We start from the raw sequence: 27386 nt of genomic DNA, 5'->3' as shown, positions 1-27386 counted from the left end.
TCTATCTGGTTTTTAGGCTCATGCCCAAAAATGATATGGAAACGGCATGGATAAAATGCATATATAATGTTGGGCCCATACAACACTGCCCAATAGCCACCTCGCTACTAGTAGCGTCAATAGGCAATTAGGGTCCCTTGATTGAACCCCTACCTTTGAAAATGCCTTGGCACACTGGACAGTTGGGTCCACCATGATGTATGTGGTTATATAGGTAGCCCACTGGATAATAGGGTCCATCATGATGTTTGGGTTTATTCAGTCTCGATAGTTTTTTTTTTTTTTAAAGGGTAGGGGTCACCATGATGTAATGTTTTATCCAAGCCGTCTAACTAGATGATCTATGGTATATTCAGGCCATCCATTTGTTCAGCTAGTACTAGAGTATGAGTCCAAAAATTGTGGTGAACCCAAGGGTCAAGTGACCAAACCACTTGAGGCTTAGGGCTGGGTGGACATCCACCTTTGTAGTCTTCCTTAGGCCCACCAGGATGAATGTAGTTCAGATAAGCTGGGTTTTTGGTGGCTTTGTGTAGCTAAGCAACTCCCCACAACAACTCATCCTCCATGTAAAGACAATGAAAAATCAGAGCTTTTTAAAATACAAAATCTATATAAAAGAGAAGTTACCAATAAAAAAACACTTAAAGAAGAAAAAACAAAACTGATAGCCAGATTAACAAGCTTCACGACATACCATATGTGCGATTAATCCATTCTAATGCACATATGTGTGATTAATCTATATGAAAGAGAGAACAAAAAACAAACCTGATAGCCAGATTAACAAGCTTCACAACATACCATATGTGCGATTAATCTATTCCAATGCACATACGGTATGTCATTGAGGCTCATTTGTGCTGCCCATTCAATAATACTACTACATTTGTCTACAACAGTGCCTGTACAAGTGAAATAATAAAGAACAATAAAAAACGGGATGATTCACATTGAGCTAGCCCAGGAAGAAATTTGTAGCAGAAAATGGTCATGAACTGAGATAATAATGGTAATTAGGAACTTAGAATAAAAGCTCTAAGGCAAGCAATTCGATGCTCATATGGAAGATCTCAGTTCTCAAGATCAACAAGATTTGCTAACACCAAAGGCAAATAAGATACTCGCACTAACTGCTAGGGATTAGCGGTCCTGCCAAAGCATTAACAAACGATCATGATGGATTTAAGTGAGAATTTTATTTTCAATAATCTTTTCTTCAAGAAATTTATGAAGAGCCTAACTAGGTGGAACATTACCTAGAGATTGCAGTTGGAAGAACTTTGTACCAATCGACACTTTGAGATCCCCACGATGGCAATTCATTGATGATCTCAACCATCTGACCAATGGCCTCTAATATGGACTGTGGAGATCATTTGTACAAACATAGGCAACCAACCATTCAATCCATATATTTGATAGCTCATCATGGATTGCTTATGATTCTAAAAGAATTACTTCTGTTAGGCAATCTTTACCATATGAGTATGGAAAAGGATGACCAAAAAAAATTGAATCTAGGTGGATTTTTATAGTGCTCGAAGTGCATTGGAACTTTTCTTATAGTTCAATATAAAGGAAATGATCAAATTGTTGTTACTTGATCTTTAAATGGCACCGAGGAAAGAAAACAGATAGAACAGTGGAATTTCAGGTGTAGTAAATTAAGAGAACTTCCTGATTAGTAGCATCTTTGGCGTATCTAAATAAAAACCAGTAGGCCTGGAAATTGGTCTGTTCAAGAGTACTGGAAATTAAAAAATGGACTTTAAGAGAAAATAAGGGCTCAAGGATATACTCCTTCAAACGAAAAGTGGATGCCTAATAATCAAAACCATCCAGGTTGCTTCCATTTGAGACATGCCACTCATGGAAACAAAGCTTGGATGCAATACAGAAAAAGTTTCAATTGGCAAAATATCTGATTCAAAAGTTAGGGCCAATCACTCATTCTAGACAAACATTTTGCTTCTTATTAAATGTGAAATCCAACAGCACCCATTCTGGGATATTTCTTGGGTGTCTCAATTCCAAGTGGGGCCATCAGCTAAATGTTATGGATTGCTGAACCATGGGCCATGCAGCAAGAAATAGTCATGTACTGCTATGCAGGATATAATTCCTCTATTCTGCATTGGGGGCATGAGCAAGGATCGAATGCACAAGGGCATATAACAGAGCAGAGGCTTACCTAGTTGATCTTTTCATCCGAAGGACCATGAATCCAATGTGCCCTCCAAACAATCGAAGGGGATAGAAGACGTTCAATCTTCCATCCCGATGATTTTCAGGGTACAACCCATCCACTGTAGGGCCTAAAAAATTGGTCTTCATCCCATACATCTGTAACACATGTCTAAAGATCAAATGCTTGATAAATAATTTAGATATAACTAACAGTATGGATCCTTTCTCTTTCTTAATCATTGCTAAACAAGAAAATAAAGATGGCAATGCAAATGGGAATTCAACTCACATTGGAGTCAATTGGATCATGGGAATTTCTAGAAGTAGCACCCTTATCAGAATAAGCATTTTCCAAGCCAATATAAATGGTGACCAAGCCTGTAAACAAAAAGTAGAACACAAGTAGTAATCTTGACCGCCGCATCCACAAAAGCAAATATGTAGGAAAATAAAATTCACAGCTTACAAGTTTGAAAAAAAACAAACTAATACTAATCAATAAATAGATGAATAATAAAGAGAAAAATAATACAACAAGCAAACCTTTAATGATTGTGAATTCCTTCCAAGGTATTCCATAACAGTAACGGTGGCCATAATGGCATTAAGATATGGGACATAATAGCTGTTATGGCCTTTTTCCGTTTTCTTTCTTTTCTTTCCTTTATTATTTTTTTTTGGAAAAAAATCTCTTTCAGCCCCTTTAAGGGCCATTTTTTCTGTAACAGCCATTTTGGCCTTGTAACATCTAATGGTTAGCATATTTACCATTAAGTTACATTCATTACGTAACTGTTTTCGCATACCTTGATTCCTTCAAATGGAAACAGGTTCGGTGACTTTATTGAGCCCAATTTCGAGAGTGCGTGGTCATAATGAAGAGGTTCCTTAATTCTTATAGCTACTGTTGAAATAGTGGATCATGAAAAGAACTATGATAAATTGTTTCTTTTATTAGCTATTATGATCAATCATTGAGGGATAAGGGTAGGACTAAAGAGTGTAAGTGTTGAAATTAACATTTACTAGTAAAAGAGACAAAAACAAATCAATGAAGTCATACTAGATCGACTTAAACAATTATCAACTAGACTGAAAGCTTTTTTTAACATGTGTCCTCATGGAGTCCATTTCAAAAACTTGCTTTGCAAGCTGCAAAGAAGAGGTAGAGTAAGCACATGTCTAGGTGATACTTGGTGATGACATTCTTTGCATGGATTTCAAGGTTGAACCAGTTGAAAAAATATGGCTTTTTGCTCAAACATGAAGTGTTTGCAGCAATTACGAATACAGTGTAAAAGAAACCACAATTTTTTTTACTTTCTACTCACACAAGATATCAAGTCAACAGAGTAAACCAGATTAGTAAAAATAGGGGATTTGTACAAATCTTACAGCTAACCAACACTCCTATAAAATCCCAAAAAAAAAAGAGAAATGAGAGATACAAATAAAAATAATAATTGGAAAATGGGCCTTTATAGGCATATCGGTCACTGATTTTTTTATTAGATCATCTCACTCCTGTTTCAGGTAACTGCATTGACCAATAAGGACATAATGTGCTTACATTGGCTGGACAATATGGAATTTTGGAACCCTACCTATAGTTCCTCTTTAGAAATGCTAACTAGATTCCTCCAAATATTACACAGAACAAGCACAACCATTTTTAAAAAATTGGTCGTCTCAGGCATCTACCTAATATAACTCAACATATCCATGGGGAAAAAAACCTTAATTTAACTTTTAATTATGTCTTTTAGCAGCAAGGTATTCAAAATTGGCTATGCAATGGTCATAACTGTCATGCGTTACGGGACCGAAACAATTGTAATAGCCGTTATAGAAAAATGAGCTGTAACAGTCCTATAACGGCCCCATAACGGACCATAATAGCCTCATGATAGCCCCGTAATAGTCCATAAATATTTTTCCTTAAAAAAAGGGTTGTAACAGCTGTTATGGCCCGTACCATAACAGTAACGACAGTGGCCATTATAGCCACCATTACCATTATGGAACACTTTGTTTAGCAGTGTATATATTTACTTATATAGTTCTAATGTATCTTTGGTTATGAAAAAGTTTGTCACTTCAAATGGGCATGACATTTTAACCAAAATTTCATTTAACCATACATTTTACAATAACGCCAATATGGGCATGACAAAGTGTCAAAGATGTTCCATGTTTGGGACTGTCATGCCAACCTTGGAGACATTTGTATGTTCCTCAAAATGACACTCCAAGACACAGTATGGACAAAATGTCATGGTGATGACATAAAAATGTGCCTCGTATATGTCTGACATTTTAAGAAAATTTAATTGGATTTAGTAAGCAAGTAGAAAGAGGGAAAAAGAAAAAGAAAAAACAGCGTGCCTCATGATAGCTTATGCAAATGTTACATAATAAATCTACTGGTCAATACATGTGCCAACATCACCCATGGGTGAGATCCCTGATGTCTATCAAGTGGGTCTAACCATGTAGATGCCTTGGTCCGAAAATCAGGCTGGTCTATTGATAAGAGGCATGTCGTAGTCTATGAAACAAATGGATAGCTGAATAATCTTGGCCCAGTTTTTCTAAGCCACCCATCTGTTTAAAACATTGTGGTCATCATTATGAGAGGAGCAGCCAAATACAACACTGGGGGCCATGGAATCACTTTGGCTTAGATTTCTCACTTGTTCCAGGTGGGAACATGTGGGTGGCATGTAGATGAATTGCTGTAACACAAATGGATTAGCAAACCTCATTGCACAGAAATCTCAGGTTTCAGTGAATCATGTAGATGCCCTGGTCTGAAAATCAGGCTGGTCTACTGATAAGAGGCATGTCATAGTCTATGAAACAAATGGACAACTGAATAATCTTGGCCCAATTTTTCTAAGCCACCCATCTGTTTAAAACATTGTGGTCATCATTATGAGAGGAGCAGCCAAATACAACACTGGGGGCCATGGAATCACTTTGGCTTGGATTTCTCACGTGTTCCAGGTGGGAACATGTGGGTGGCATGTAGATGAATTGCTGTAACACAAATGGATTAGCAAACCTCATTGCATAGAAATCTCAGGTTTCAGTGAATAAGTGGGGCCTATGGTTCAGTATTCTAGCCCATTGGCAAATTTGACCACACGATGAGGGAAGCATGCCCAAAAAACAAGTAGGTCAGATGATCCTAGCAACCAATTTTGGGGCTTTTTTTTTTTCAGTTGGATGTGGGCCTTTGCAATGTGTGTGTGTGCGCGTGCGCGCGTGTGTGTCTATGGTTCAGCAATCCAGCCCATTGGCAAATTTGACACCACGATGAGGGAAACATGACCAAAAAACTCGTTGGTCATATGATCCTAGCAACCAATTCTGGGGCTTTTTTTTTTTTCAGTTGGATGTGGGCCTTTGCAATGTGTTTCTCCATCACCACCTACTGACAGGCCACAGGTTGAAAGGTTAGGAATTGATTTTGTCCTGTTGAGGAGATTTTTAAGGTATGATCCATTCGCGATGGGACCCACAAACAGATTATCTGGATCACTAAACCATACTGTGTAATCCTCTGCTCAAGGTTTATATATTGCCTCTTCCCATATTTGATTACCTACAACCAGTGTTCGATTTGTCGATATCGCTACAAGTTTTGCTTGCCAGAGATAAAGATATAATATCGTTATCGCTGATAATATCGCCGATAACTAGAAATTCAGGAAAAAAAGGAATAACATGAGGAAAACGAAGGAATTTTTCAGTGAAACTTCATGACAAGCCTGAATACACATATTTGCATATTTAGAAATTTTTTAAAAAACACAAAAAAATTGCATTACATAACTCTAGGGCCCACTATGATGTATGTGCCTTACATCCACATCGTCCATCAAATATGACAGCTCCTTTTAAGGCATGATCAGAAAAATGAACAAGATCCAAATCTTAAGTTGACCATACCACATGAAACAAACCATTGTGATTAAATCACCACCACTAAAAACTTCTTGGGTTCCACCGAAATGTTTATTTGCCATCCAATCTATTGATATCGTCACAAAGGCAAGGATGAAGAGACCACACAAATATCAACATAATCCAAAACTTTCATGGCCCATGAGAAATTTTATTGGTCGATTACCACTGTTTCCCATATTATGGTCCACCTACTATTAAGATCTGCTTGTTTTTTTGGAGCATGCCCTAAAATGAGTTTTCAAAACAAATAGATGGAGTGGATATAAGGCACATGCATCAGAGTGGGCCCCACGGTTAGGGATTTCACCCACCTCAATGGATACATACTCATTAAAGTTGTGCCCGGCTTGGGTGCGACCCTAGAACATCAACGTGAGTGGGACGCTGACCGTGGGGCCCACCTTAATGCATGCATTGTATATCCATGCCGTTTATCTATTTTTCAAGCCTAACTTAGAGTGTGGTCCAATAAATGAAGAAGCAATTTCAGGTGGACCATACCACAACAAACGGTTTGTTGATTATCCAACCTATTGATAAGGCCAAACAGACCTGGATGAAAGAAAAAAAAATATCTATTTGATCTAAAACTTTCTTGGCCCACATAATGTTTTTAATAGCCAATAATCATTGTTTCCTATGGTGTGGTCTACATGAAAATTATATCTGCTTCATTTTTTGGACCATGCCCTAAGTTAATCTGAAAAAATAGATGGATGGCATGGATATACAATGAATGCATAGATGTGAGCCCTACGATGAGGGTCCCACCCACATTGTCGGGTCTCACCCAAGTCTCGCTCCAAAATTGGAGGCGGATTGCATGTGTGCCACGCCACTGATCTCTTTGGTGTGTTGGTGTAACCAAGTTCTGTTGGCCCCACCATGATGCATGTGTTATATCCACACCGTCCATTCATTTCACAAGATCATTTTAGGGCATTGGCAAAAAAATGAGTCAAATTAGAATCTCAAGTGGACCATACCACAAAAAGCAGTGAGGACTGAACGTCTACCATTGAAAACTTCTTAGGGGCTTTCAAATTTGGATCTACTTAATATTTTGCATCAGTTCATAAAATGTTTGGTAAAAACTAATGTAGAGTGTGAATATACAAACAATGCATCAAGGTGGGCCCCACACATTAAGGGTAACACCTACTAAAGTATTACCAGCGTTACACCTAATCCACTTCCCTTAATAAATGGATTACGTACTGGGCATATGATACTGTAAATTCTGTGGGGCCCAACATGATTTGGATGTCTTATCCAAACTGTCCATCCCTTTTTGAAGGAAATTTTATGGAAACATGTCAAGAATTAAACATATCAAAACCCTAGTTGGACCACACCACAGGAAATAATGTGAATTGAACGCATACCATTGAAACTTCTTCGGAGCCACAAAAATTTTGAATCAAGCTGATATTTGTGTTATCTGTTCATCCTTGCCTTTGAATCCTTATGAAAAGGTTTGATGACAAATAAACATCATTGTGGGCTCTAGGAAGGTTTCAATGATGGAAATCATTATTCTCACTATTTCTTGTGGTGTGGTCCACTGGAGCTTTGGATATGCTTCAATTTTGGGTTTAGGCCCTAAAATGAGTTGGAAAAAAGGATGGACGGCTTGGACAAACCACATACATTCAAGGTGGCCCCAAGAGAGTTTACTCGGTATGATAAAGCATACCGAGTATATCAGTACGCAATCGGCTTCCACCCTTCGAAGCTTAAAAAAATCATCTACAGGGGAGGGAATTTTGCTGAAGAAAGGGGGATTTCATTTACACTGAAAACTCTCCCATCTCAGAAAGGAGAATTTTTGATTGAGGGATTCAAAACCCTAAATCCAACCCAAATCGGGAAGAAATCCCCAAAATCCCAGATTTTTTACTGAAATCATCCATCTTGTGAAAGTCTTCCAATTGAAAGAAGAAAAGGGAAATTTTGAGATTTTTCTTACCTCTATCAAACAGGGAACTATTAATTGATGTCAGATTCTCTTCTTCCAAGTTCCGATAACCAGGTATTACTGAAATCAAGGATTTTTTTGTTAACTTTTTTCCAATTTTTACGTATTTACGCAAGAATACAGTCGATATTTTCGGTGAGAATCCAAATTATCAACAATAATGAAAATTTCACTGATATTTCATACAGAAACAAAACTTTGGGGTTTGGTGTCGCCAGCGCAGCGACACCGATATTATTGGCGAACACTGCCTACAACTAGAGGTAACCATCAACAAAATCTTCTTCGATTTATGAAGAAAATGATGTAGATAAAATTACTGATGATGAATTTACTGGGCATTCTGTCTGTTGGGCCCTGCTGCATGCTCTGATGGCGCCAAAGGCAAATTGAGTTCAACATCCAAATCTGGTTCGTTATCAGTTTGAAGATACGCCAGCACGCCCTCATATTCTGTCTTCGTTCCCATGTCCGCTTCCAAAGCATCAAGCTCTTTGTGATGTTAAAAGAAGAGAACCAGAAATAAAAGAAAGAAAAATTAATAATGCAGAATTCATAGGATTTGGTGACAAACACCAGGAACGAAAAAGAAAATTCCACACAATACAAGCTAACTGAAGAGAGTAATATCCTAAATGACTGTATCTCATATTACCACCCAAAAGTTCATCCTCGTCAATGTCATCGGGTACACTGTAGCTTCTTCTAAGAGATTCTTGGATTTCGTTGCTCACATCCATCAAATCTATCATCTCATCTTGCATGTTCTATATCATCAAATCCGTCAAAGTGAGTCTTTTTAGAATATCGTGATTAAGAGGCCATATACCCACACTTTTCTAAAGGTTAGACCAAAAAGAAAAAGGACCAGATAAGTTCTGGATCTCAACCGCCAAAGAGAATCTAAGTTGCATTTGGCTCAGGCCAGGAAAAAAATAATTCATGATTCTTGGGATTTCCACCTAGTAGATTTTCCAAAAATCATAAAACAATGCTCATGTGATATGAAAGGGCTCTTTCTTTCTAATACAACAATAGAAGCAAACCAAAAATCACAAAGCAGAAAGAATACCTAATTGATTAAAAATTTTCAAAGAAGAAATCACACACAAAAAGAAAACAATAAAATACACGATTGAAAGAATATCATAAGTGAATTAGAGCCTATAAAACCCAGATATGGAATTACAAGGCATTACATGATGCTTGATCAAAAGAACCGGCATTTGTTTCTGGACCCAACAATGGTACAACTCCAACCATGGCTCCATAATCAAAGTTGTTCATCTGGTGGTCTCCATCATGGATTAAATTCTCCTATGCCATGTAAATTGGTAGTGCACGAAATCAATAGTACAGTTTGCTTGGCTTCCAAATCATCTCAATCAAGAAGTGGATTGAATTCTCCCATGCCGTGTAAATTGGTATGGTGCACTTCAAAATACGATGAAGAAATGACTTACTTTATCTCTCAGTTGAAGTTTCATTTCTGCTCTTTCTGCGGCATTCACTGCTTCCCGCTCAGCTGCATAAACAACATAAAACATGAGTGGCTTATAACATCATATGGAGTATAGTACATATTCCAGGAAGATTGCAGAAGCCAGAAATTGAGAACTTAGAAGAGGTCTATTCAGTCCCAGAGAACTTCAGAAATGGAAGGGTCAAAGGAAATACCACATGAAATATTTTAAAAGTAAACAAGACTATTTAGCAATTTATAGCCTTCCTGACATGACTATGAAAGAAAGCCAACTAAAAGGTTTACACCCTTCAAAAGATAACAGGCTAAAATTTTCAGGATGGACTCGAAAATGCAAGCATCATCAACTGGAAGGTCAAGAATCAAGAGACATTCTTTATATGATCTTCGGACATGAAATCTAGGATAGACAGTCATACCTCAAGTCAGGATTCCTTTCAACTTTTGGCTTGTTCAACCTATTCACTATCTCATTCAGGCGCTTCTCTACTCTCACTATAAGGCCTGTATCCTAGTCCGTACTATTCCGTTGACTCCCCCGATCCTTCCTGATGGATTTCGGCAACCTGCGACCTATAATCGATGTTTGCAAATGACCCTAAGTCATATTCTGTAGAATTGAGTCATCTCAATCCGAGACTTGTATCTTAGCGACCGCGCCATCACTGTGATTCCAACGCCGCGACTCACGCACTGACCCGATACCCAGGTTAGAAGATGTGAGCCCGCATTTAGTTCGAGGAAAACACCCCGCGTTTGTAATCCCAAGAGAATCTCAACATCATGTCCCATTAATTAATCAATCACCTCATCTCAAGTACAAGAGTAACCCAAGCTTTCTTTCTCACCAAGTCAAGCAACCACTAAGTCAACTCTCATGTCAAGTACACTATCACCTTACATCCATCACTCATATCTATCACCTCTCTCTTACAACCAACCCTCTTTCTCTCATTTCTCAAACTCACTTTCCCAAGTAAAAAATATCCCACATCCAAGTTTTTCCAAGGAGAGAAAAAGAGTGTTGTGTGGCCCACTTTCCATCCCAAGATTCATCATCCTAGCCCTTCATTTCTCATCCTCTCCATCAAAGTAAAACACAAGGAGATCGGCATTCCATCGGACCAAGAAGATCGAATGGTGGGTGCTTTATAGGCTAGACTTTCATGCTTTGATGATGGGTGAAGTGAGGCCTACCGATTGATGGTATGGATCTCACTTTGGACCCTAGATGTGGCCGATGGCCCACTATGATTCACATGATCATTCCATGATGGGGCCAATCTCCATGGACCCCATCATGATGTTTACTTTTCGAGGTTGAAGAGGTCATCTAGACCTTCCATTTTGGTGGAGAGGGAATCTCCACCAATGATTTTTATTTTGGTGAGCCCACATGTATTGGGACCCACTTGATGTATGATTGAATGCATGGAAAGGGAGGGCATATAGTGGCGGAGCACTCCATCACACGTGTCCCTCTCTCTTTCTCTCTCTTCTTTTCATTTTATGTGATGATGTGGCCGTGTGGCCCACTCGGATGAACCCCATCTTGATGTATGTATTACCTACGCCATCCAACCTTTTTTTGGTGGCCCACATCTATAAGTGGGGTCCACCTTAAATGTATGTGTGGTGCCCAAATCATCCAACGTCCAGGGACACTGGATGTGAACTGAAAACAAAAATAGTAGCTTAATTCAACAAACATTTTGGGTGGGCTACTTATGCAGGCCCCACCTTGATGTATGAGACTAATCCACGCCATCCATTCCATTTCCTAGCTCATTTTAGGTGTTGAGTCGAAAAATGAAGTTAATCCGATGTTCTGGCAAGCCATAGCATAGAAAATGGTGACTTTACCGTTAAAATTCGTTAAGGGCCACTTTAAATTTCCTACACGCTAAAACATACTGTATATTGCGCTTGATTGGTCTGTCTTGAGCCATGGAATGCAATGGATGGAGTGGATCCACTTGATGCGGACCCCACCTAGGAAAAACCGTGAGAAAACGGTTTTGTTTAAGAAAAAATGACTATGTGCAGCAGGCGCTGCTACTGTCCAGAGGACGCGCAGCGTCCTGCTGCGCTTGATGTGCGGGCCAGGGACCGTGGGCCCCACTGTGATGTGGGTTGAACATCAACACCTGCATTAGGTGGGCCCCCCTTAAATCAGCCTTATACGAAGCTCAGGTGGCCCACATCATAGGAAACAGTGTGATATTGAACGTCTACCATTGAAACCCATTTGGGTCTTCACAGAGGTTTTGAATTATTATGAAATTTGTTTTTCCTCTTCATTCCGGTCTATGTGACCTTATTAACAGATTGGATAGAAAACAAACGTTATGGTGGGCCCCACGTGGGACCCACTGATGTATGTATTGCATACCACACCTCCCCATGCATGGGGAGGTGGGACGATTGGTGTACCTCACTACTTAGCTGTTGTAGTGGCATCACCAAGTCTGTGGGTCCCACCTGCTTTATCTACGCCGTCCATCCCTATGGGACCCACCATGATGCATGTGTTGCATCCAAACTACTCAACCATTTGGCAAGCTACTCTTAAGGCTAGAGGCTAAAAATGAGTCAGATCTAGGATCAGGTGGACCACATTACCGAAAATAGTGGAATTTGAATGTCCACCATTAAAACCCTTGGACTATAGGCTTTAGACCAATATGATATTTGTTTTCCCTCTTAATCCAGGTCTTTAAGACCTTATGATTAGATCGAGTGGAAAATAAACTTAACGGTGGGCCATGTGATTTGTTTAAACAGTGTGAATTATTATCTTCACTACTATTTGTGATATGGTCCAAATGATCCTTCAATATGACTCTTTTTGGGTATGTATGAGGCCCATCATGATGTATTTGTGGCCATTTGATAAGGCCCACCTTGATATATATAAGGCCCATCTTGATGTATTTATGGCCTTCTGTTGAGGCCCACCTTGATGCATATGAGGCCCAGGTTATGCAGCCCATTGTGATGTATTCAAGGCCCATGGATTATGGCCCATTGCAATGTACATAAGGCCCATTGTTGTGGCCCATTGATGTAGCCTACTTGATGAATATAAGGCCCAGGTTATGTGGCCCATTTGATGTATTTAAGGCCCAATGGGATGTACTTAAGGTCCATTGTAATGTGTGATTCCACCATAGTTCGTATAATGATATTTATGACGGGCCGTGCCTTGGGAGCAATGATGGTTTGATGTCCACATTGTAAGAATCATGTTGGTTAAATGTCTGCATTATAACTCTCCCTAGGGCCCATTGATAGGCCCATACTTGTTGTGTGTAGGCCATCTAAGCCCATCCTCGTTGGAAGGATAGTTAATCACCATATATCATGCTTAGTATAGCTCCATGATTCATGCCCATACGCATCATATGTATGCTTGATATGAGGAACGTTTAATCATAACATAAGCCGTTGGGCTGAGACATTTACGGGACTCCTTATGAGACGGAGTGACCCACATGATCGCATGGTACGTGCAAGATTGCTCCATATCTGATGGTGTGATTCATGCGTCTCGCATTTGTGTGTCATGATCATTGTATGCCTAGTGACATCAGGGTCGTGACTCCACAGGCACATTGTGGATGGCTGTATCGGATACCGAAAAACTTGGTTCTAGCACCGTGGGCACTTAGGATATCCTTGGGTGAAAGTCCTAGAACCTTTTTGGTACCAAGAGATGCTCTAACGTCCAGACCGAGTGGATACACGAGCGCCCGAGTATCAAATACAAGTAGGCCATATCTCCCACTGTGTCGTGGTCGGCTGGAAAGGGGTGTGGCCTTATCCGCTCGAGCGAGGGGGCTATAAGCTAGGCTGAGTTTGACTAGCTCACAAATGAGTCCATTATTGATGAGCTGGGTAAGTATTGGCATACTACTGGTCATCTGGATAGTGTGGTCTCTTCCACCTACTGGGCTGTACGGTTAGGGAGGTGGCAGTTAGTGTGGAGTGTACTAGACCCCAGTGATATCCCAGATAGAAATTGTACTGATATGTGTACTTGATGATGACTGACATGCTTGCTTTGCATCTCGCATATGACATTTGGCTACTTAGGCCTCGCATTGCATGACCTTGGTATGGCCGATAGCATTCATGCCTCGCATCACATAGCCTTGGTACGACTAATTGTATTGATAGACTTACTGCATATTTTCGCATTGCTTTGATATTGTATACTTGACACTCGCCTTGCGGACACACTTACACCACCCTCTAAGCTTTTGTAAGCTTATGCATGACCAATGCATGCAGGTGTCGTTGAATCGTAGCAGTGCTGAGGTAGGAGTATGTATCAGATCATTTTGGAGCTTTTTGATCACCCTGTATTTCCCTTTCCACATTGTACTTAAAGTTTTTGATAGTGGATATGTGGTGATGTTGTTTTATGACTTAGTTATGCTTGTGTTGTGCTCTATTATAAAAAAAATTCATAATGAAAATCCTCCTTGTAGGATCCCAGGATCGAAATCTAGCATATAAATGCCGAGAGCTGAGAATGGGGCACTGCGGAGGCTGTCGGACTAGGTTAGGCGATCGGAAATTTTGTGAGCCCGTTTTCTGAGTTTGGGGCATGACAGAAGTTGGTATCAGAGCATAACTTGGGAATACCTAAGGATCACATCACATATCTACTATGAACATAGAATGAATAGGTTCCGAGTCTAAATAACTTAACGATTTTCCGACATAGACCCTTAACATTTATGCCTTCAAGAATTCTCAAGGCTTATAGGCCCTTGTTCCTTCTTATAGTACATGCCACCTAGAAGAGCGACCCGAGCGAATCCCGCTCTACCACCTGTGATTCCCACTCCACCACCAGATATTCCTACTTTCCAGCTTGAGGAGCTACTCCTTTACTTGAGACTGGTGCGGATCCGACCATACCTGTGAGTGCCGCCCAGTTGCAGCAGTTGCTATAGGCAATGACCGCTATTCTTCAGGGGCAGAGTAGGCGTCCCACTGTTACACCAGCCGAGGCCGAGTAGAAGCGTACAAGTGCCCTTCTTAAGGACTTCCGACAGCACAATCCCCCACATTTTTGAGGCGAGCTAGACCCTACTGCTGCAGAGATATGGTGCTCTGAGGTGGAGAAGATATTCAACACCATGAGATGTACTACCTAGCAGCGAGTCCCATTAGCCTGTATTTCTTCTTCAAGGTGAGGCTTAGCATTGGTGGGCATCTCTAGCCCGAGTGGTAGCGGACGATTTCATGTGGACCTGGGAGGACTTTGTAGACTGGTTTGACCGAAAGTTCTTTCTCGAGCATGTGAGGTAGCAGCGCACATTAGAGTTTGATACTCTGGTCCAGGGGGACATGACTGTGTCCCAGTATGAGGCACATTTTATCGCACTATTGAGATTCGCGACGTACCTTGTTGATGATGAGGGGCGAAAGGCCCACCGTTTTGAGAACGATTTGCATCCTGCCCTCAAGAGCCGTGTGATTAGACACATGCTTTCGTCGTATGAGCAGATTGTGAAAAGGGCCCAGATCTACGAGTTAGATTGGGCCAGTTTGTAGAGAGCCCATGACCTGAGGGGAGATTAGAAGAGAAAGGCACCCTTTGGTAGCTCCCAACAGCAGTAGCTTCGTCCACAGCAGCGACACATGACCCGCCCAGCATTCCGAGCACCAGTGGCACCCCCAGCACCACCACCGGGATCATTTTCAGGTACTTGCTTTGGGTGTGATAGGACAGGACATCGTAGGCATGAGTATCCCCATCCACAGCGACAGCAGCTGAGGGTATCGTAACAGCCTCTGCGACAGACCCCACAGCAACAATAGCGACCGCAACACCAGCCTCCTGTACCTCCCCCACAGCAACAGAGGCAGCAGGTCAGGCCGCCACAGCGGAAGCAGCAGCAGAAGAGCCTTAGAGGGGACCTGCACCTCCCTAACAGGCCCCGGGTAGATTTTATCCTGCTAAGTAGGACCCTTAGTCATCAGGAGGGTTCATCGAGGGTACTCTCTCTGTTTTTGCATGCATTGCACGTGTATTGTTTGATTCTGGTGCATCGCATTCTTTTGTGGCTGAAGATTTCTGCCGATCGACCGGTTTGTCGATGGAGTCTGCCCGCGAGGGATTGTCAGTATCGATGCCCTTAGAGAAGACTGCAGTGTTGGGTCAATTTTGTGCATCTTGCCCCATTCTGATTGGGGATATCTTTTTGCTTGCTGATCTATTCGTATTACCAATGTTCGAGTTTTATGTCATCTTGGGCATGGATTGGCTCACCGAGTACCACGCCATATTAGAGTGCTCCGAGAGGACAGTCACGTTCTGTATATACGGCGTGCTAAAGTTTTAGTTTATTGCCGAGCCTAGAGGAGAGCAGCTTTCCTTCTTATTGTCATGTGCCATTGAGGAGTCAGTCACTTTGAGTATCGACCAGCTGCCGGTCATCTGTGGTTTCCCAATGTGTTTCAGGAGATTCTGGGGTTACCACCTCATCGGCACACCGAGTTCTAAATTTATCTCATGCCCAGTACCGTGCCTATTTCGAAGCCCCCATATCGTATGACACCGTTGGAGTTACGGGAATTGTAGAAGCAGTTGGATGAGTTGCGTGAGTTAGGCTTTATCCGTCCGAACAGTTCACCGTGGAGAGTGTCAGTACTCTTCATAAAGAAGAAGGATGGCCCGTTAAGGCTTTACGTAGATTACCGTGAATTCAACAAAGTCACGATTAAAAACAAGTACCCGCTCCCGAGGATCGATGATTTGTTTGATCAGTTGTAGGAGGCGTAGTTCTTTTTGAAGATAGACTTGCGGTCCGGTTATCATCAGGTTTGGGTCCGAGATGAGGATATCCCGAAGACAGCCTTTAGGATGAGCTATGGTTATTTTGAGTTCCAGGTCATGTCCTTCAGACTGACCAATGTGCCTGCAGTATTCATACAGTTGATGAACGAGATCTTCCGTTTGTATCTCGATCAGTTTGTCATAGTCTTCATCAATGACATTCTGATATATTCGAGGATCCGTGAAGAGCATGAGTGGCATCTGGACATTACCTTACAGACCCTCCGTACACACCAGCTTTATGCGAAGCTGGAGAAGTACGAGTTCTGGCAGGAGGAGGTGAAGTTCCTTGGTCATGTGGTGATGAGGCAGGGCATTACAGTGGACCCCTCAAAGATTGATGCCGTGCGTCAGTGGGGCTAGCCTACGAACGCATTCAAGGCCCGCAATTTCCTTGGTTTGGCGGGCTACTACTGACGTTTCATTGAGGGATTCTCTTGTATTATAGCCCCGTTGACCAAGTTAACCCAAAAGGGTGCCGAGTTCGTTTGGAGTGACGCTTGTGAGTAGGCATTTATGGAGTTGAAGGACCATCTCACGTCCGCTCCTGTCCTCACTCTTCCCTTTGGGGATGATGGATTTGTTGTATGCACCAATGCCTCACGAGTTGGCTTGGGTGCTGTCCTGATGCAATATGGGAAGCCAGTGGCTTATGCATCTCGTCATTTCAAGGTCCATGAGATGAACTACCCCATGCATGATTTGGAGCTGACAGCAATTGCCTTCGCGCTGAAGGTGTAGACGCACTATCTTTATGGGGTGAGGTTCGAGCTCTTCTCCAACCACAAGAGCTTGAAGTATCTGTTCTCTCAGTCCAAGCTGAACATGAGATATAGGCATTGGATGGAGCTCCTGAAAGACTATGATTTTTATCTCCAGTACCACCCAGGTAAGGCGAACGTGGTGGCGAATGCCCTCAGCCGTCAGCCACGAGGCCTGGTGGCGCACAGGATGGTTCAGGAGTGGAGGATGCTCGAGGATATAATAGAGTATGACTTTGAGTTTGGTTTGCAGTCTTCTATCGTTTAGCTATCGAGCCTATCGATTTAACCCTCTCTTGTTGCAAGGGTGATCAAGGCTCAGTAGGCAGATGTGTTAGTGTAGAGTTATCAGGCAGAGGTAGCGTCTGAGAGTTAGTCAGACTAGCAGATTGGTTCGGATGGTGGACTTCGCTTTAAAGACCGATTATATGTCCCAGATATTCCTGAGTTGCGCCGAGTTCTCTATCCACCCTAGTTTGACGAAGATGTATTGTGATATGAGGAGTCTGTATTTTTGGTTGGGGATGAAGCGCTGAATAACCAATTTTGTGGCAGAGTGTGACACGTGCTAGCATGTTAAGGTTGATCATCAGATACCCCCTAGTCTATTACAGCAATAAACATTCCGATGTGAAAGTGGGAGCACATATCTACCAATTTTTTCATAGGTTTGTCGAAGACACAGCGCGGTCATGACTCCATTTGGGTTGTCGTGGACCATCTGATGAAGTTGACACATTTTCTTATGATTCGTGAGACTTGGCATGTAGATCGGCTCGCTAAGATGTTTGTTGATGAGATTGTGAGACAACATGGTATTCATGTCTTGATCATTTTAGACCGAGACCTGAGGTTCACGTCTCAGTTTTGGGAGAGCTTCCAGAAAGTGATGGGGACTGATTCGCAGCTCAGCACCGCGTATCATCCACAGATCGATGGCCAGACCGAGAGGGTCAACCAGATCCTTGAGGATATGCTTCGGGCCTGCACGATTGATTTCTTGGGTAGTTGGGACAAGCATCTGCGATTGGCTGAGTTTGCGTACAACAATAGCTATAAGGCGACTATTGGCATGACTCCTTTTGAGGCATTATATGGCAGACCGTGCATATCTCCGAGTTGTTGGACCGAGGTTAGAGAGCGGCGTCTCCTAAGTCTCGAGCTTATGCAGTAGACATCATAGGCTATCGATATCATCAGGCATAGGAACACACAGCTTAAAGCCGACAGAAGAGTTTTGCTGACCGTCGGCATCATCCCTTAGAGTTTGCCGTTGGGGACCATGTGTATCTCAAGGTCTCACCAATTAAGGGTGTGGTTCATTTTGGAGCAAAGGGCAAGCTTGCCCCGAGATTCATAGGACCTTTCGAGATCACCGATCGCGTTGGCACCGTGACCTATCAGCTTGCCTTACCATCTCAATTATTTGGTGTCCATAACGTCTTCCATGTCTCTATGTTCAGGAAGTGTGGGTCAGACATCGTTCTCGTTATTGATTGGCAACTGTTGGAGGTTCGTGAGGACGCTTCTTACGTTGAACAGCCAGTTCGTATCCTCGATCGGAAGGAGTAGGTCCTCCAGACCAAGGTCATTCCCTTGGTGAAGGTGCAGTGGGGCCATCATAGTGTGGATGAGGCATCTTGGGAGTGTGAGGCGGAGATTCGAGAGCGTTATCCCCACCTTTTCAATGTTTGATTGTATGATGTATTGTGTTTTGATCATATATGATGTTATGTTTTCTATTCTCTTATGAGTTATGTTTAGTTGCGATGGTAGAGTAAATTTTGAGGATGAAATTTTTATTAAGTGAGGAGAGCTGTAAGGTCCATATCCTAGTCCCTACTGTTCCATCGAATCTCGCGATCCTTCCCGACGAATTATGACAACCTGTGACCTATAATCAACGTTTATGCGCAACCCTAAGTCGTATTCCGTAGAATTGAGTTGGCTCAATCTGAGACTTGTATCTTAGTGACCGCGCCGTGCTGCGATTCCAACGCCGTGACTCGAGCACCGACCCGATACCCAGGTCAGAATATGTGGGCCCGCGTTTAGTTCGAGGAAAACACCGCGCGTTTGCAATCCCAAGAGAATCTCTACATCATGTCCCATCAATTAATCACTCAATCAATCAATCAATCACCTTATGTCAAGTACAAGAGCAACCCATGCTTTCTTTCTCCCCAAGTCAAGCAACCACTAGGTCAACTCTCATGTTAAGTACATTATCACCTCACATCCATCACTCACATCCATCACCTCTCTCTTACAACCAACCCCCTCTCTCTCATTTCTCAAACTCACTTTCCCAAGAAAAAAAAATCCCATGTCCAAGTTTTTCCAAGGAGAGAAAAAGAGTGTTGTGTGGCCCACTTCATCATCCTAGCCCTTCATTTCTCATCCTCTCCATCAAAGTGAAACACAAGGAGATCACCGTTCCATCGGACTAAGAAGATCGAACAGTGGGTGCTTTATAGGCTAGATTTTCATGCTTTGATGATGGGCCAGGTGAGGCCTACCGATTGATGGTATGGATCTCACTTTGGACCCTAGATGTGGTCGATGGCCCACTATGATTCACATGATCATTCCATGATGGGGCCAATCTCCATGGACCCCATCATGATGTTTACTTTCTAGCTTGAAGAGGTTATTTAGACCTACCATTTTGGTGGAGAGGGAATCTCCACCATTGATTTTTATTTTGGTGGGCCCACATGTATTGGGACCCACTTGATGTATGATTGAATGCATGGAAAGGGAGAGCTCATAGTGGCGGAGCCCTTCACCACACGTGTCCCTCTCTCTTTCTCTCTCTTCTTTTCATTTTGTGTGATGATGTGGCCGTGTGGCCCACTCGGATGAACCCCATCTTGATGTATGTATTACCCATGCCATCCAACCTTTTTTTGGTGGCCCACGTCTATAAGTGGGGCCCACCTTAAATGTATGTATGGTGCCCAAACCGTCCAGCGTCCAGGGATGCTGGACATGAACTGAAAACAAAAATATTAGCTTGATTCAACCAGCATTTTGGGTGGTCTGCTTATGCAGGCCCCACCTTGATGTATGAGACTAATCCACGCCGTCCATTCCATTTCCTAGCTCATTTTAGGCGTTGAGCCGAAAAATGAAGTTAATCTGATGTTCTAGCAGGCCATAGCATAGAAAATGGTGATCTTTACCGTTAAAATTCGTTAAGGGCCACTTTAAATTTCTTATATGCCAAAACATAGCACATATTGGGCTTGATTGGTTTGTCTTGAGCCATGGAATGCAATGGCTGGAGTGGATCCACCTGATGTGGACCCCACCTAAGAAAAACTGTGAGAAAACAGTTTTGTTTAAGAAAAAATGACTATGTGTAGCAGGAGCTGCTGTTGTCCAGAGGACGCGCAGCGTCCTGCTGCGCTGGACGTGCGGGCCAGGGACCGTGGGCCCCATCATGATGTGGGTTAAACATCAAAACCGTGCATTAGGTGGGCCGCTTTCCAAACAATGGGCCCCCCTAAATCAACCTTATACGAAGCTCAGGTGGCCCACATCACAGGAAACAGTGTGATATTGAATGTCTGCCATTGAAACCCGTTTGGGTCTTCACAGAGGTTTTAGATTATTATGAAATTTGTTTTTCCTCTTCATTCCGGTCTATGTGACCTTATTAACAGATTGGATGGAAAACAAACGTTACGGTGGGCCCCATGTGGGACCCACTAATGTATGTATTGTATACCACACCTCCCCACGCATGGGGAGGTGGGACGGTTGGTGTACCTCACTACTTAGCTACTGTAGTGGCGTCACCAAGTATGTGGCTCCCACCTGCTTTACCTACGCCGTCCATCCCTATGGGACCCACCATGATGCATGTGTTGCATCCAAATCGCCCAACCATTTGGCAAGCTCGTCTTAAGGCTGGAGGCTAAAAATGAGACAGATCTAGGATCAAGTGGACCACATTACCGAAAATAGTGGAATTTGAACGTCCACCATTAAAACCCTTGGACTATTGGGTTTAGACCAATATGATATTTGTTTTCCCTCTTAATCCAGGTCTTTAAGACCTTATGATTAGATCGAGTGGAAAATAAACTTGACGATGGGCCCTGTGATTTGTTTAAATAGTGATAATTATTATCTCCACTACTATTTGTGATATGGTCCAAATGATCCTTCAATATAACTCTTTTTGGGTAAGTATGAGGCCCATCTTGATGTATTTGTGGCCCTTTGATGAGGCCCACCTTGATATATATAAGGCCCATCTTGATGTATTTATGGCCTTCCGTTGAGGCCCACCTTGATGCATATGAGGCCTAGGTTATGCGGCCCATTGTGATGTATTTAAGGCCCATGGTTATGGCTCATTGCAATGTACAAAAGGCCCATTGGTGTGGCCCATTGATGTTATGCAGCCCATTTGATGTATTTAAGGCCCAATGGGATGTACTTAAGGTCCATTGCAATGTGTGATTCCACCGTAGTTCGTATAATGATATTTATGACGGGCCGTGCCTCAGGAGCAATGATGGTTTGACATCCACGTTGTAAGAATAATGTTGGTTAAATGTCAGCATTATAACTCTACCTAGGGCCCATTGATAGGCCCATACTTGTTGTGTGTAGGCCATCTAAGCCATCTTCGTTGGAAGGATAGTTAATCACGATATATCATGCTTAGTATAGCTCCATGATTCGTGCCCATATGCATCATATATATGCTTGATATGAGGAACGTTTAATCATAGCATAAGCCGTTGGGCTGAGACATTTACGGGACTCCTTATGAGACGGAGTGACCTACATGATCGCGCGGTACACGTAAGATTGTTGCATGTCTGATGGTGTGATTCATGCGTCTCGCATTTGTGTGTCATGATCATTGTACCCCCTAGTGACATCAGGGTCGTGACTCCACAGGCACATCGTGGATGGTCGTATTGGATACCGAAAAACTTGGTTCTAGCACCGTGGGTACTTAGGATGTTCTTGGATGAAAGTCCTAGAACCTTTTTGGTACTAAGAGATACTCCAACGTCCAGACCAAGTGGATACACAAGCGCCCGAGTGCCAAATACCAGTAGACTGTGTCTCCCACTGTGTCGTGGTCGGCTGGAAGGGGGTGTGGCCTTATCCGCCCGAGTGAGGGGGCTATAAGCTAGGCTGAGTTTGACCAGCTCACAAATGAGTCCGCTATCGACGAGCTGGGTAGGTATTGGCATACTACTGGTCAGGCGGATAGTGTGGTCTCTTCCACTTGCTGGGCTGTACGGATAGGGGGGCGGCAGTCAGTGTGGACGGTGATATCCTAAAGAGAAACTGTATTGATATGTGTACTTGATGAGGACTGGCATGCTTGCTTTGCATCTCGCATATGACATTTGGCTTCATAGGCCTCACATCGCATGGCCTTGGTATGACTGATAGCATTCATGCCTCGCATCACATAGCCTTGGTATGACTCATTGTATTCATAGACTTACCGCATATTCCCATTACTTTGATATTGTATACTTGACACTTGCCTTGCGCACACACATACACCACCCTCTAAGCTTTTGTAAGCTTATGCACGACCGTTGCGTGCAGGTGTCATTGGATCACATCAGTGCTGAAGCAGAAGTGCGTATTAGATCATTTTGGAGCTTTTTGATCACCCTGTATTTCCCTTTACGTATTGTACTTAAAGTTTTTGATATAGTGGATATGTGGTGATGTTGTTTTGTGACTTGGTTATGCTTGTGGTTATGCTCCATTACAAAAAAAATTCATACTGAAAATCCTCCTTGTAGGATCCTAGGATCGGAATCTGGCATATGAATGCTAGGAGCCGATAATGGGGCACTACGGAGGCTGTTGGCGCCGGGTTCAGCGATCGGAAATTTTGTGAGCCCGTTTTCCGAGTTTGGGGCGTGACACTCACGATGCAGACCTATACACAAGCATCACAACCAGTAAGAATTAGAAGGCCCTATCTCTTCACACAATGATTTTTTGCTCAGTATGTAGAAAGAAGCAAGCTGCATAATGCAAAATCATTCATGCTAAAAGAATCTCAAAGGATTGATACGATAACTACTGATATGATCTAATTCATAAGTTTTTACATAATAGCTTATGTTTAGAGGTGTACACGAGTCGAGTCAAGTCGAGTCGAGTATTGCTTTGTTCGTGTTCGTGCTCGGTATGCTCAGCCATAGCTCATACTCGGCTTGGCTCGAGCAAGCTCGAGCCAAGTCGAGTACGAGCAGATTCTGAGCCGAGTTCGAGTAGAGTTTTCGAGTGCCAATTGCCATACGGTTTTCTAGCCTCTAAACCTGACTTGAACTTAACTCATCTTCTTTCATCCATAATGAGAGAAGAGAAATGGGAGAAAAATCAGACACTTAAGGGTCGTTTGGCACATGGATTCAGGGAATTTGAGGAGATTTCAAATCCCTTGGTTGTTTGGCATCTCAAAGTAAATGGGGGTTTCAAATTCCCTCACAAAGTGGTTTGAAATCCACTATTAGAGCTTAGATTACATCTAAATCAGTCCCAAAATATTGCTTTTTTTTAAAAAAAATTTGTAAATGTAACTGTCCAAAAAAGGCCCACTAGATAGGTGCTTATCGGGCAAGTTGCGGCAGGGACCAGACGACCGACACCAGAGAGGGCAGGGTCGAGCAGTAGGGACGACCGACGGCAAGGATGATCTACCACATCGGACGGGCATGGATGAGCAACAGCAGGAAGAGGAGAGAGAGAGAGAGAGAGAGAGAGAGAGAGAGAGAGAGAGAGAGAGAGAGAGAGAGGAGGAGGAGGAGGAGGAGGAGGAGTGATCTTGGTGGGCCATCAACCTGGCAATGGGGGGGGGGGGGGGTTGTTAGGGTTTTTGAAGTTTGAACGGGCGGGCGTGAAATGTAATAGAAGGGTATTTATACCCCTGGTCGAGTACCGAGTTGAGTATTGAGTTGAGTATCGAGTCAAGTACGTTCATGCTCGTGCTCGGCTCGTACTCATTTCGAGTGCCTAAATTCTACTCATACTCGGCTCTAACTCACTTCGAACAGAATCGAGTTGAGTATTTCCGAGTCGAGTCGAGCGAGTAAACGAGTATTTTCGACTCGTGTACACCTCTACTAATGTTACATTACAGGTAGAGTCAGTAGGACCTGTTGAGAAATTTTTCAAGAAAATGAAGAGTAGTGATTAGACAATTTTGACTGTGAAAACAATTCCCTGTAGGAAATTTTTTCTTTCATGTATGTTTACAAAACATTTTTCTTTTGTCGGCATAAGGATTTCTCAATAACATCTTAAAAGAGGCAAAAGACTTACAAAATCACTGGAAGAAGCGAAAGACTTATCTGAAATCACTGACTGCTGTTCTCGACCATATAGTGGTCTGCTAATGAATGAGTGAAGAAAAGGGAGAGCGGAGTTTGTCTTTCCTCCCAAATCTTCAAAGAAACTCCGAAATCATTCAAACCCTAGAATCATTTTCTAGGGTTTATCTTCTTTGCAAATGGAATCCTTGAAGGCTTGATAATCTATCACTCTTTCTCTTGAATCCAAACCCTGCATTTGCCAAATCCCTGCAGTGGCAGCACCGATTTGAAATCATGGGTTCCGATGCAGATATGGAGGATTATGGTTTCGAATACTCTGAGGAACCCGAGGAGCAAGATGTCGATATCGAGAATCAGTACTATAAATCCAAAGGTTTAGTGGAAACTGATCTAGAGGGAGCACTTGCTGGTTTTGCTAAAGTAGTTTGCATGGAACCTGAGAAGGCAGAGTGGGGATTCAAAGAGTTAAAGTAGACTGTTAAACTCTATTATCGGCTGGCGAAGTAGAAAGAGATGATGGACTCTTATAGAGTGATGCTGACATACATCAAATCAGCTGTAACAAGGAATTAAGTGAAAAGTGTATAAATAACATAATGGATTCTATTTCTGGGTCAGCAAGCCAAAACTTTGGTCCTCTACAAGAGTTCTATCAGACCACGCTAAAGGCCCTTGAGGAAGCAAAGAATGAATGACTGTGGTTTAAGACAAATCTCAAGCTCTGTAAGATTTGGTTCGACATGGAGGAATATGGGCAGATGAATAAGATATTGAAGGAACTCCACAAATCTTGTTGAAGAGAAGATGGTACAGACGATCAGAAGAAAGGCACCTAACTTTTGGAGGTCTATGCCATTGAGATCCAAATGTACACTGAAATAAAGAATGATAAGAAACTCAAGCAACCGTACCAAACAACACGCTTGATAAAATCAGCAATACCCCATCCACGTATCATGAGTATAAGTCACGAATGTGGTGGGAAAATGCACATGGCAGAGCGTCAATGGGTAGAGGCAGCCACTGATTTCTTTGAAGCTTTTAAGAACTACGATGAAGCTGGGAATCAACGGCGTATTTAGTGCCTGAAATATTTAGTTCTGGCCAACATGCTAATGGAATCTGAAGTGAACCCTTTTGATGGGCAAGAGGCGAAACCATACAAAAATGACCCCGAAATCTTAGCAATGACAAATCTGATAGCAGCATATCAAAGAAATGAGATATTTGAGTTTGAGAAAATCTTGACGTGCAACAGAAGAACAATCATGGATGATCCGTTCATCCAAAATTATATTGTGGATCTGTTGAAGAATATCAGAACCCAAGTATTACTTAAGCTCATCAAACCATACATAAGGATCTGGATCCCCTTCATATCAAAGGAACTCAACATGCCGGAGAGAGATGTTGAGTCACTTCTGGTGTCCCTAATTTTGGACAACCGTATCCAAGGTCATATTGATCAGGTGAATCAGCTGTTGGAGCGCAGTGATAGGTTGAAGGGGATGGAAAAATACATAGTGATAGACAAACGGAATACGCAGCTTAGGTCCCTCTACTAGACCGTCACCAATAGAGTAGGTGGATGATTCAACCAGGTAGCAGCTTCCATCTGTTTTGAGAGTGCCATTTTTGCTATAGCAGTTGTGGTTGAATTGGGGTGGGAAGCTTTCATTGATTCCAGGTTCCCATTTATTATAATGATTATTGTAGAGTTAAGTGAAGTTGTGAATAACAAGAAGGGATTTTCATTATAAGATAATTTGTGCAGGCTTTATGTGCATTTTGAGTACTGTTTTAGCTGCGGCCTCTGTCATTTTGAGTGGTCTTATTGCTGTTTTTGACGGTTTCTTTAAAAAAAAAAAAGAATGAGTGAACAAATTGGCAAAAGATGGGGCCTTGTGTCAAATTGACTTTTTTTTCCTAAATAATATTCACTCATTCATAAAGAAAAATCTAGAGAACTGTTTATCATGAATCAATTCTCATTCTGCATGTCCTAGAGGAAATGCAAGGGAGCCCTTAAGGAAACCTTACGAAAATATCTTATTTTGTACCGTCCATTATTTAGTTGTCTTTAACATATTAACCTGTGATATTAAAAGGAATAAAAAATAAGTGAACATAGTTCGCATCTTTTCTAAATTATCAAATAGATATCATCTACTCTAAACTCTTTTTTATTTTTATTTTTATTTTTTTGTACTGAACACATGAGGCAATTACGATGTAGAACCAAATAGAGAAAGTAAATAGAGACTCTCTTCCATTGCATGTGGTCCACATACTAACCTTTAACTTCTCACCACTTGTCAATCATAGAGGCTTCAATTCCATATCAGAACTCGCTTCAACTATTCCACAAGGTAAATGATCCACCTTAATAGAAATTTCAGGAGATTCCTGAAGCAGAGCAAATGGGGCAAAAACCTACACCACTCATTAGATAAGAATAAACACATCATACACAAAATTCATTTCTGGTACATGAGAGATTCAGGGTTCAGCATTCATTTATGGCATATGGAGAAGCTAGTAGTAGATTTTCATAGCAAGAATTTAAAGCATTCAAAATATATACCTTCTACACCTAAATCAGCTTGCTGGTGTATTACAATCCTGGTGTTAGTTTCACCATGGCCCTTGCAACGGGAAAATAGTTTAAATAAGTTTTTCCCAAAGAATGATACTAATCATAGGAAGAAAATTAAAAAAGTTGAATTTTATTACCAAGCCTCACATCCATTACTTTGTCCATTCAAGATGGGACATGACTGGTAGAACGGATGGATCATATAGTCCATTCAAGACAATC

General features: G+C 42.1%; 1 protein-coding gene and 1 pseudogene across 2 annotated transcripts; one reads left to right on the top strand and one right to left on the bottom strand.

Moving 5' to 3' along the window:
- Positions 1 to 8442: 8442 nt before the first annotated feature.
- Positions 8443 to 27166, bottom strand: LOC131231347 (vacuolar protein sorting-associated protein 60.2-like). Of its 2 annotated transcripts, XR_009164324.1 has the most exons (5): positions 27153 to 27166; positions 26864 to 26974; positions 9604 to 9665; positions 8796 to 8907; positions 8454 to 8632 (listed from the first exon to the last, which is right to left on the bottom strand). XR_009164324.1 is itself a non-coding variant. In XM_058227515.1 (4 exons), the coding sequence occupies exons 2-4, from the start codon at positions 9625 to 9627 to the stop codon at positions 8472 to 8474; spliced, it is 297 nt and encodes a 98-aa protein (XP_058083498.1). In that variant the 5' UTR covers positions 9628 to 9665; positions 10043 to 10119; the 3' UTR covers positions 8443 to 8471. The 2 variants fall into 2 exon arrangements, 1 of the variants encoding a protein (XP_058083498.1); XM_058227515.1 differs by lacking the exons at positions 26864 to 26974; positions 27153 to 27166 and adding an exon at positions 10043 to 10119 and having other exon boundaries at positions 8443 to 8632.
- On the top strand, positions 24406 to 26415 carry LOC131231346 (COP9 signalosome complex subunit 2-like; annotated as a pseudogene).
- Positions 27167 to 27386: the final 220 nt, after the last annotated feature.

Source organism: Magnolia sinica, chromosome 17 (assembly GCF_029962835.1).
Source record: "Magnolia sinica isolate HGM2019 chromosome 17, MsV1, whole genome shotgun sequence".
In the NCBI taxonomy this organism is placed as follows: Eukaryota; Viridiplantae; Streptophyta; class Magnoliopsida; order Magnoliales; family Magnoliaceae; genus Magnolia; species Magnolia sinica.
This window is presented reverse-complemented; position numbering and strand designations above follow the sequence as displayed.

What these genes read in the sequence shown, in the direction of transcription:
- LOC131231347 (XM_058227515.1), bottom strand. Translation starts at nt 9,627, where the DNA reads ATGAAACTTCAACTGAGAGATAAA. An exon ending in AACTTCAACTGAGAGATAAA is followed by an intron (nt 8,908 to 9,603) that starts GTAAGTCATTTC and finishes TTGATGATATAG; the next exon opens with AACATGCAAGATGAGATGAT. An exon ending in CGAGGATGAACTTTTGGGTG is followed by an intron (nt 8,633 to 8,795) that starts GTAATATGAGAT and finishes AACATCACAAAG; the next exon opens with AGCTTGATGCTTTGGAAGCG.